At 38.2% G+C, this 12,369-nt stretch overlaps 1 protein-coding gene across 1 annotated transcript in view; it reads left to right on the top strand.

Moving 5' to 3' along the window:
- Positions 1–6,951: 6,951 nt before the first annotated feature.
- skap2.L (src kinase associated phosphoprotein 2 L homeolog) overlaps positions 6,952–12,369 on the top strand; it is a 182,358-nt gene continuing 176,940 nt past the window's right edge. Inside the window, 1 exon segment of the mRNA NM_001094992.1 lies at positions 6,952–7,173. Coding sequence (NP_001088461.1) covers positions 7,131–7,173 — 43 coding nt within the window. The 5' untranslated portion in view covers positions 6,952–7,130.

The following is a 12,369-nucleotide window of genomic DNA, read 5'->3' as shown; positions in this document are numbered from 1 at the left end:
AAGTAAGGTACAGTAATTCTAAGATTCGGCACTGCCTACAAGAGAATATTAGAATGAAAACAAATAGATTGCCGGCCTTGAATAAAGCCACTGATAACACAGAGAAGTGTTTTCTTAATTCCAGATGTTAAATAGATTGCATAGAAGAGGCACGAGTGCACAACACATTGAAGCATATAAATAATGGAAACTTAATGCACTGATCGCTTATTAAAATAAATCTTTACAGAACCAAACCACATTATATGTGTACAGAGGAAATAACACTTGTCAGTGCAGCAGAACAGCCTCACTTTGTGAAGAATACAGGAGGTTTCAGCAGCTCTTGATATAAGTTCTATCATCACCAGTGTACAAATTAGAAAGGCATGGTTCTCATGACTAATAATGTCTCCTGGGAAAACCCATGCAACCATATTTTGTTTTATGATTTCTTGATTAATTTTTAAAGGAAAGAGGAGAGTAATACCAGAAGTAACTGAAACCATGTGTGAATTTAGAGAAGGTAGCTGGAATTTAAATCTAAAAAGACATTTTGTAATTTCTCTGTCAACATATGTTAGGCAACTTGATTGCCTAGCTTAAAAAATGATCCAAATAAGGCTGCAATATATAAGGAGCAATAAAAACACATTTACACCTACTTGTTAGTAGCCCACTTAATAACAAGCTAAATACCCTCGTACGTCAATTCCAATTGCTGTGTGAAATATTGTATAACTACTGCTTCCCATGCGTGACACTGTGAATTTGGATGCATTTATATGAAAAGCTTCGGAACACACTATGTGTGAAATGTTTTAGAGTATCACATTAACTCGCTGTAAATAAACAAAAAAAATGTGCAAGCAGATGGCACTTGACAAAAAACAACCTTTAGGCCCATGGCAGACTTTTACCTTCTGTCACCCATGTTTTGGACTTAAAGTCAACTGCCATTAAGCAGAGAGTTCTTTGCTCCTCTTGATGGCTAAGGGAATAGTTTAAGCAGATAAGTTACTAAACAGTAACTCAGTGGGCTTGATTCTTTTACATTTTTGTTAAGTAAAAACATAGGTTATAAGCTAAAGGGAATTTGCCTGGCTAAATTAGCCGTACGGGTTTAGGATCCATTATCCTGAAACCCGTTATCAAGAAAGCTCCGAATTACAAGAAAGTGGTCTCCCGTAGACTACATTGTCATTATATAATTCAAAACTTTAAGACATATTTCCTTTTTCTCAACAATAACAAAACAGTACCTTAAATTTGATCCCAACTAAGATATAATGAATCCTTATTGGTGTGAAAACAATCCTGTTGAGTTTATTTAGGGGGGGGGTTATTTATGAAACATGACGTGTGACGTCAGCATGGTCGTTTTCAGTGCAAGCATTGGAAGCCATTCCTGCTAAACTCTCGGTTTCCCTGCCGGCAACTCCTGCGCCAGTTCCATCGGTTCCACCACCATCTTCTCCGTCTCTTGGCCAGGAACCACAAATTCCAGCTCTTCCTCGCTACAATGGAGACCCCCCAGTCCTGTCGAGGATTTTTGAATCAATGCTTCATCCAATTCGAACTAAAACCTGCACAGAATGTTTCTGAGCGAGCCATGGTTGGGTATGTTATTACCCATTTGGAGGGGAAGGCTTTAGAATGGGCATCTCCCCTGTGGGAAAAGAACTCTCCTTTGATTATTTGTGCCAAAGCCTTTCTTTAATCTTTCAGGACAGTTTTTGATGCCCCTGGCCGCATTGTTCCTGCTTCTTCACAGCTGCCAGGAGTCGGAGTGCCATTGAATATGCCATCGACTTCCATACTCTAGGTGCTGAAACAAATTGGAATAATGGGGCTTACCATGCAGCAATCTACTAAGGACTATCTACCTCATTGAAAAATTACTTGGTTTCTAGTGAGCTACCTGTACAACTGGAAGATCTCATTGCTTTGGTCATTAAAGTAGATACTCGTCTTCGAGAGCATCAGTCTGATAAAGGAAGGAGTAGGAAGTTCCAACCCTTGTTGGCTCCACGTTTCTAGAAACCCTTGCTTCCCAGCACTCCTGTTTCTTCTTCTCCAACTTCTCTGGAAGATCTCATGCAAATAGGTAGAGCTCAACTTTTCGAACAGGAGAAAATGCAGAAACGTGCTGCTGGGTTATGCCTGTACTGTGGGGGCAAAGCCCATTACATCATCTCTCCAGAAGGGTTGGAGATTATTAATCCAAATAAGATCTCCGCACTCCCTGAGTGGCACCTTCCAACAAGCACTAGGGCCATACAAAGATTAAATGGTTTCGCTAAATATTATAGACAGTTCATTAAAGGCTTTTCTTCTAAAATACGTAGCTCCTATACTGGCCCTTATCCGGAAGGGAGGAAAGCCTAACTGTTAGTCTCCGCAAGCTCTGGAAATCTTTGAGTCTGTGAAAAGATCTTTATTGTCTGCTTCTGTTCTCAGACATCCTGATCCCCTTCTTCATTGAAGTTGATGCATCTGCAATTTTATTCCAAAGACAACTTAGCGATGGGAAACTTCATCGTTGTGCCTTTTTCTCCAAAAAATTCTCTCCTCCATAACAAAATTATGATATTGGCAATCAAGAACTTCTTGCTGTCAAATTAGCCCTAGCGGAATGGAGACATTTATCAGAAGTTTTGCCACCCCAGTAACCATTTCCACCAATCACAAGAAATCAGAAGGGCCTATGTTCCTCCTGATCTTTCTCACATCGTTCTCTCGCAGTCTCATAATTCCAAACAAGCGGCCATCCAGGAATTAGAAAAAGCACTGATTTATTATCCTGCCTAGTTTGGTGGCCCTCAATACGGACAGATGTCAAAAAACTTTGTATCCTCCTGCTCTGTTTGTGCTGCATCCAAATCCAGTCATTCTTCACCTAAAGGACTGCTCCTGCTGCTACCCATAACTTCTAGACCCTGGACCCATCTAGCCATGGACTTTATTGTTGATCTACCTGCCTCCTTAGGCTACACTGTCATTTGGGTAGTAATAGACAGATTTAGTAAAATGGCTCATTTTATTCCTCTATGTAATTTACCCACTGCAATGGATCTCTCCAAATTATTCATTCAACATATTTTTCGCCTACATGGATTCTCTAAATTTCCTAAGTCTGTCCAACCAGCAACATATTTTTTTTCAATATCAGTCAATGAAAACAAAGAAGAAAAAGGACAGGGTGAAGCAACCCTAACTATGAACATCCATCCATTAATGGTGATGGTTGAGTGTCCATCATGATGTTTGCTCATGTGCCTCAGCACTACACATTTAGTTTACACTGGTTGCTCAAAATGTCATACATTTTAAACATAACAGCATTTTCATTCAGTAAACAAAAGAATTTAAAAATAATGAACAAATGTGAGACCAGCCTGGTATATATTCTTTTTAGACTAATGGTAACATTAAAGAAAATAAGTCAGTTGTTTCCACCAAAAGGCTAATGAAGCATCTGAACACTATTATGTGCCTATGAAGCCAATCTGGGCTGCACATGCTTCTACAGAAACATAGTGACTGCAATTATATGTGCATCTACTTTATTTCTGAAACACTACTGCCACCATCCCTGAACAGGCCTCGGTGAATGTCGTATAAACCTTATGGGGAAGCATCTGCTAAGCTCAAGAAACAGTCAAAAGGAAAAGTTACTGCTGCCTGTGTCTTACCACCTTTCTTTAAATCAGAATTTTTGTGTTGTAATTTGTACCTTAAAATAAATTAAAACACTTTGATGAAAATCAGGGAGAAATAATTGTGATTCAGAGCAAAATTAAACAGTAGATACTGTGGGATGGTGTTGGACTGACAGATAGGGTTGCCACCTGGACGGTATTGAGAAAAGGTGGCAACCCTACTGACAGATCACAACATACAAATCAGATTTTGCAGGGGTCAAAACATGATTGGATTGACTGTTGCGTGCTGTTGCATGACAAGATTTTATGGGCCAGATTAAGTCAGATTAAGATCAAGTCTTTTGATATGAAAAGAAAACTTGAAAGACCAGTAATTTGTATAATAATATGATTGTTCCTGTCTTTTGCTTACCCTGTGCCTAGCCTCATATATCAAAGATCTGTATTTGTCAATTAAAGATCCATCTGCCGTATTATTAATCTGTCTGACAAAATGTACAAATAAGTAACCTGCATTCTGATGCATTTTTTTATGTTTACTTTGGAATATGTTACCTGTGTAATCACATGGGGCATTCAGTATAAACACTGGAAATACACAGACACAGTTTGTATACACAATCACATTGATATCTAAAGAAAAAACTGAAAGGCCAGTAATTTGTATAATAACTTCATTGTTCTTGTCTTTTTGCTTAACCTTTGCCTGGGTTTAGATTTTTTTTGGCCTCAGATCTCAAGGACCTGTCGTTGCCAAATATAGCTCCATCTGCTGTATTATTAATCTGACTGTGATGATGACAAAATGTACTATTAAGTAACCAGCATTCTGATGAATTGTTTTGTGTTTTTGCTTTGGAATGTGTGACCTGTATAATCACATGGGGCATTCAGAATAAAAACTGGAAATACACAATATACAATAGTATTTATGAAAGGGTGGGTAATGCCACACAATGGCATTGTCTCTGCTGATGTAAATTCACTGGTGGGGGGAAACAACAATTGCCTGCCTTTATATGTATATGTGTTTAGGCACACCATCTGCCTGTCAGTGGCAGATTTTGGTGTGAAAATGTATAATTTTATACTAGAAGAGAAAACACCGTGTCTAGCCTATGAGAACTGGTCCAACACTAAAGGGCACAGCAGATTAATGGATCATAGTCATTTATAGACACAGTTTTTCTAATATCCCACAACTCAGTTTGTACCCTAAGCCTCTGCTTTTCTTATGTAATTGAATGGAATAGTAATGTAATGTAGAGGGCTAAAGACAGAAATATAAATAAAACACAAACACTATTTACATCATATATTCTTTGGTAGTAACACTGTGGTAAATCTACCTTTGTAAGCTTAATATACATGTACAATGCTAGTGTTTCTCCAGTGATCAAAACGAGAACCATACCAGCCAACATTCTAAAATGTCATAATATGAAAGCAGAATAAACATAGTGTGCAGCATGTGCTTTGGCAAATGTTAAACCACAGCTCCTATTTTAACCACAACCCTCTTCCAAATGTTTTCATAGCAGCAAAGAAACTACAGTAAGGGAAAGTTAATATTTCCCACGATGCACAGATGCAGGTAGAACTGGTTGAGTGCAAATATAAATAAGTACCTTTCTTCATTAATTCCACCCAGTGCATCAGTTTCTCCAGTGTCATTTCAGGTTTTGGCAGAAATTTAGGAGCAGATTCCCAATATAATTACTGCTAACAATGAAAGGCATCAGTCCCTAGTTTGCTGCGGTCAAACATTTTCTCTCAGTGCTAGAGAGTATAATCATTTTAAGAATAATAGTTAATACTATAATACTAATAATAGTTAACACGGCCTGTTTAATAAATAGGGTAAAGGGACATGTACCGAGGGCCCACTGGGATAGGAAAACCCATTTAATCTGCAATAACTTTTGAAAATGGTGGACATTTTAATTAACTGGAAGAGCATAACAATGTTAAATTTTTAATGTATTTTTTTAACTTATAAAGCCCCTGCTTTATTCCCTATGAAAACACACCTTTAGGTGGCGTTAATACATTCTTAATACCAGAAAATGCCCATGCAAAGTACATATTGGAAGGATCCAGTGAAATCAAATTTCTTTTCACTTGTTTATTAAGGGGCAGATTTATCAAGGATCGAAGTGAATTCGAGTGAGCTAAAGCAGACAGACAGTTATACAGTACCTGCAGAATTAGTGTGTATGTTGCACAGTAATTAATGCTGATTACAGGTCCTTTATGTTGCCTGCTATAAAGTGTACTGTTTTATAAAAGCCACACTAGTATATTTATTTATGATTGCTATTTACATAGTAACATAAGTTAGGTTGAAAAAGGACACATGTCCATCAAGTTCAACCTTTCAACTTTTTTTTACTCTTTTATTATTGCAGAGAAATAGATGTCCTTCCTGTAATGTGGAGCTTTCTGGATGACAGGTATCCCATACTTTTATCATTAATCATATTAATCTGAGCCCAGTGACGGAACTAGGTGGACTGCGCTCCCTGCATTCTGTTTCAATCCATTTAACTGCAGGGGAGCGCAGGCCCAGACACACTCGGGATAGGGGGGGGGGGGTCAGGGATTATATGGAGCCATTGGTACTGATAAGCAGCTGCATTATAAATTTATAAAAAATGTTCTCCGTTTAGGGGTCCAATGATCTTGCTGTGAGGGCCTGCTGAAAAGTTCATGTAGAAGACAAATAGAGGAGAAAATAGATTCCAATATAAACATTATGTTACTCCATAATAATAAGTTGATCATATAAATAGTCAGCTCATTTGGGGGAAGTGGAATTTACCTTAAGCTTTTTTAGTGCCCTAAGTTTAAACTCTACCCACCTACCTGCCCTGCCACGTTGCTCTGTCTTGACATTGCCTGATATGTAAGCTTCTATGTACGTCATGTTTCTAGGCAAAATTTTGCACTAACATCAGTAAACACAACTAATAAATAGGGTATATTAATATTAGCAACACTTTTAGCGTAGGTAGTTCTAATAGATTTGGACTGGCTCTCATTATCTTACACAAACATTCAGTTAGGGAAATTAATTTGCCCAAGGTGACACAAAGCGCCGCCAGTTGTTACCCTCCTGAGCAATTAGACTCTCTGCCTAGTTATTAGTGCAAGTGCTCTGCAGGAGACTCCGTAAAGAAAGCACTCTTGTTGAAAATACAATTTTAACTTTTCTTTAGAAAGTCAGTTGTAATTCAGTGTAATGAAAACTGCATAATAGTGTGTGACATGACTGGATGCTTGTGGTGGGGGAGGAGGAAAGCTTGAGCTGGGTGATTTGTCCGGTCACTTCCTTAAACACAGCAAGTGCACAAGCTTTCCCCCCCCCTCTTAGATATTAACTTCCCTGTTTTTATGAGCACTGAGAAACAGCCGAGCTACTGTGCAGCCGCTAACCCATTGCACCTGTGATCTGACTTTTGTATAGGACAACTCCAGGCCTTTACAATGAATTCTGCTCTTCCCGAGGATGTGAAGAACTTGCTCACAGGTAACTAAAGGGCTGGGTTTTCAGTACAGTAAATGTCTCCTGAATAAACAGGTTTTGTGGCTGCTGAATATACTATTCGTGGCTGTACAGAGGCGCTGTCTAACAGCAGCAGGCTTTAATGGGGTAGCAGTTTCTTTTTGATCCAATTTGGAGCTTGAATAGGTGGTGATGATATTTTTGGATGGTGTATTTTTATAATGTATGTATGTGTTCACCTTCCAAACACTTTTTTCAGTTCAGTTGTTTTCAGATCCCCAGAAAAAAAGACTTTTTTCAATTACTTTCCATTATTTATTTTTTACTGTTTAAAGTTGAATGTTCCTGTCTCTGGTGCTTCAGTCTGGTAGCTCAGTAATTCAGGTGCAGACTCTAAACTGTTACAATTTGACAACATTTAGTTGATACATTTCTCAGCAGCATCTCTGGAGAATAACTATTGTATGAATTCTAACAGCTGCCTGTAATGAAACCCAGAGATTCTGCTCAACAGGGACAAAGATGAGAAATGTATCAACTAATTGTTTTCAATTTAGAACAGTTTACAGGGTCGGCGACCCCACCTCCCAGAGCTGCTTTAGAAGGTGAAAAATGACACTTTACACTTCAATATTAAAAAAACGGTGAGACATAGTAAATAGAAAGTAATTGGAAAAAGTTGTTATTTCTGGTGATCTATCTGAAAACAACTAGTTGTTTGAAGGTGAACAACCCCTTTAAAAGGAAGTTGCCAATGCCATCTCTAAAAGTACTGGCCATCTGGACCAGTACTGGCCATCTGGACCACCCTAGTGTGGAGGCTTTTAAAGTCTTTGCTGTGGGGGCCCAATAGCTTTTAGTTATGATGTGCATGTTAGTAGTGGCCACTAGGGATGATTGAACTTTTTCTTTCAATACAGTTTTGTGACAAAATCTGTGTCTTTGTCGGTAAAAATATTTTTGTGAATACCTGCTAAATTTTCACCATGCCTTTTCTTTTACCAAAACCTCCCCCTGGTTTTTGTGCTAATGGGATTGGAGCCCACCTTCCCCTGTCTGGACACCATGTTTCAAAAAAAATGTCAAAAAAGGGAGCATTTTTTTCCCTATGAAAAACAGTTGTAGCATAGTGGAAAGGAGCTTCTCTAACATGGTAGGGCAATGTATATGAACACTGTAATTTCACCCGCCCTTAGACTCTAATGCATTTGGCAAAATGTTGGTGAATTTTTCAGTCATGATCAGTGACCACCATTTTTAGCTAAGCTGTGTTTCATCCAGTCAATGAAAGTAAAAGTATGCAACGTTTTTCCTCTCTTTCACAGTGAAGGGATTTTACATATTGGCCCATTTGTGGGAAATGACATCTGGGACACTGAAATTGAGTAATGAAAATGTTAAGCAATCGAACAGGAAATAATCTGAGTGGTACTGAAGTAATAAACTTATTGGAGACTTATTTCAAAGGACATCTGCCCAACAGCAATGATGTTTCACATTGCACCTACAATTTACCCCATACTTTAGCATGGGCCTGTGCAACAACCAATAGGAATCAGCCAAATGAATTACATCACAACGTGACTTGAAATGTATGTTAGTTTGGTGTTAAACTTGGATTAATTGATGTTTGTGTGTATGTTTCCAATGTAAGTGCCGTTCAAGGCTCTAACAAGCACTTATTCAATTACTTCATCAACCTGGACCTTTTACTTTCTTAATTATTTACTTTGGAATAACATATATACATATTATATTTATATATTTCCTTGAGATGGCCTTAGGGACACAGTGGGACTAATAAACAGCTGCTATGTATTGAAGTTCTCTTGTTCCCAAAGTTTTAGGGCCCAAAGATTTCTCTGTGGGGCCCAATAAATAGTCATTCCACTGCTAAAGATGATGTAGGTGATAGCTCATATAATTCAGTAAAAAGATTCTAGTATAAACAGTGGTTACACTATGATAAGTAGTTCATATATATAGTCCCGTTAATTAATGTCAGTCAGTTACTGGTCAGTTACCAGCCTGACTGGAAAAAAGTATGCTTGATACCAATGTTATAAACAGGGAAAAAAGTAAAATAAAATATAGGAAAGTCACTATTTTTTCCCAGAAAAAGTGGCATTTCTTCAATCAGTTCATTGAGGGGGTCAATAGTGTTTTCATAATTGTGTAATTGACATAAATTTAAAGGGGCCCAATTATTTTGCTTTGGGGCCCAATAACTAGTCAACAGTAGTTCAAATAAATAGTAAAAATTATGAATTATGTGCTAATAAAGTAAGTCAGTTTATTGGTAGTCAGTGGCGATTGCCCTAGCCCTGTGCACTGAAATTGTCAAAAGTCAAAATGTTGTCACTTCTCCTTCCCCCTCCTCTATTTTACCCTTGCTTAATGAGACCATTACCCAAAATAACACAGTGGCTTGGTGGCTAATCTGTGTAATTCACAGCTTTATTAATAATAACTTGAATTTGAATCCTGAGGAAGACAAAAAAGCTCTGAAAAGCTAGGGCCAAGAGAAAAAAGTTCCTTCCTGACTCCTTAACAGCAATTGGATTTGCTCCCTTAATCAATGTACAATATCTAATCGAAGGAAGCAATGTGAGGGAAAAAGAAGGGAATATGGCAACATACACATGGGTCCTTTAAGATGCTAGGTGAATGCTGCATTCCATTGGACTCCAAGCAGCATGCAGAAGCCAGCTTCTGCAGTCTTTGGGATAGATTGAAAAGGAATGCAGATTCTACCGAGTGACTTAAGGGTGTCCTGTGTATAAAACCATATTTTTATATGCAGGGGGTACTGCTGGTAGAACTGCAGCTGAGGTAGGGGGTACAGATTGTGTAACCGTTGCAACGATGGTGGTACTGCTGGTGGAAATGTGGCAGATGAGGGGGGTCACCTCTGGTTGAACTGCTGCAGAGAAAGAGTGTACTGCTGGTGGCATTGTGTAGAAAAAGGATGATTATTGCTGGTGGACCTGTGGCAGAGGAATGGGGGGTACCACTGGTGGAATTGTGGCAGAGAAAGGGGGTACTGCTGGTGGAACTGTGACAAAGAAAGTGGGTTCCACTGTTACTGTGGGTGCTTAAAGAGGCACCTATATGCTGGTGTAGAGCTGTGTAACAGCATTGGTCTCCTGTAAGGCTTTGTTCAGATGTTTCAATTTATCCTTTACCTCCTTGTTCTCCTTTTTAAACTCCATTGCACTTTTTTTTCTGAGCAAGTATAATGACAGTGCAGGTCTGTTTCTGCTCTGTGGATTTCATCTGTGTTCCTCTGCTGATACAGCACAGGTAGGGGTCAGCAGAGGAGCCACATAATGTTCTAACTGAGCCCTAGAGAAATGCAGGGAAATAGAAAAAATTAAGGTTTTAGGCAGTTTTTTTATTACATCCACAATAATAATAAGGAAAGTAAAAGTTTTTAGCTAGAGATATAGTAAAGTGGCAGGTATTTATCACCACTAAAGGTTCTGTTGTATTGATTGCTATAGACAATACAAATATCATGGCAAATGTAATTCTCTGGGCAGACACTCACATAATCTGTTATATTTCTACTTAATTAACTGTAATAAATTCAATTAATAAATAAAATACATGAACAAGCTGCAAGCAGCCTTGTCTGGTACGCAGGTGGCTGATCTTGCTGCTCATGTTCGATGGGTTTGTAATATAAAATAAAAATCTGGGGTAAATGTGGAGACTACAAATATACAAAATAAAGAATTTGTTCCCACAGGAATTTAAATCTGAGGGTTTTTACATTCTTCAGGATCAGCTAGAAGGTAGGCAGCTTTCACGTGCCTTTATTGAACCTCACCTACTATGTAACAGATCGAGTGCGAAATGCAGGATACTAACCTTAATCCAGATAACCCAAAATAGGGTGAGCAAGGTGTTTTTACTGTAGTGATGTAGCCAGTTAGAATTATCACTGTCGGTTGCTGTCTGTAGCTGCCAATCACAAAAAAACATATTTTGTTTTTACTGTAGTAATGTAGCCAGTTAGAATTATCACTGTCGGTTGCTGTCTGTAGCTGCCAATCACAAAAAAACATATTTTGTTTTTACTGTAGTAATGTAGCCAGTTAGAATTATCACTGTCGGTTGCTGTCTGTAGCTGCCAATCACAAAAAAACATATTTCACTATAAGGAAAAACAGAAAAATGGGTGATGCAGTGAAGACCAATAGACATCCCTAATAACCAAGTAGGGGATCTAGCAACACATTGCAGGAAGGGCATGTGCAGAATAAGTGTCATTTTTTAAAGATTATAAGCATTTGCATTGCTCATAATGTCATGATCATGGCTTGTGACCAGACTACAGATCCCAGCATGAGTGGTGATTCCTAACATACAGAAGTGCCAGTGAAAATATCATTGGTATGAGTGAGTTTGACCTGTGGATACACAGATAAATAAGTTAATGGCTCCACCAAGCTTGTAATGTTTAAACAGTCAATACAAGAGGTCCTCTACACTCAACCTATTATGAATACATATTGAGACATTTTGTGCTTAAAGCTAGCAAAAATACCCTTCCCCTTTAAAAATAACAGGAATTGTTTATTCATATATTGCAATATATTTAAGCTGGCCAACTACGGCAAAGTCATCACTGGTCTGGCCAGTCCTACACTCAACTTTCATCTTTTTCACCAATAATTCTTGAACCATTAAGCAGGGGTGCAATCAAGCTGTGACCACAACATTCAAACAGACGAATACTAGAAGTCCTATGCACTCAACCCATTATCAATGTATGAGGACATTTTGTCATACCAAAATGCCTCAATGTCCTCAACTTTTCACCTTGAAAGCAAGTCAGTTGCAGGTAAAACTTAGTCCCCTTATAAAATGTATAATGAAGCAGTAGAATTTTAAATGAATCAGGTGAAAGTAGAGTGTAGGACTAGCCAGACTAGGGATGATTTTGACATAGTAGTTTACTAGCATAAATGTATTGCAATATATGGACAAAATTTTCTATTTTGTCTAAAGGGGAATGCATTTTTGAAGGGGGTTATGTAATAAAAGGCACTAAGTTTGCCCAGGAGCAGTAAACAATTTCAACCAATCAGCAGGTAGAATTTACTGGTTACCTATGGGGCAAAATGTCTCAGTATCCTTAATATACTGATAATGGATCCAATATCTGTAGTCTGGAACAAAGGACCAAATCGCAGGATAACTGCAAATGTGCCA

The sequence above is a fragment of the Xenopus laevis genome, chromosome 6L, assembly GCF_017654675.1.
Source record: "Xenopus laevis strain J_2021 chromosome 6L, Xenopus_laevis_v10.1, whole genome shotgun sequence".
In the NCBI taxonomy this organism is placed as follows: domain Eukaryota; kingdom Metazoa; phylum Chordata; class Amphibia; order Anura; family Pipidae; genus Xenopus; species Xenopus laevis.
Note: the sequence above shows the minus strand (reverse complement) of the source record. Positions and strands in the feature narration are given on the sequence as shown.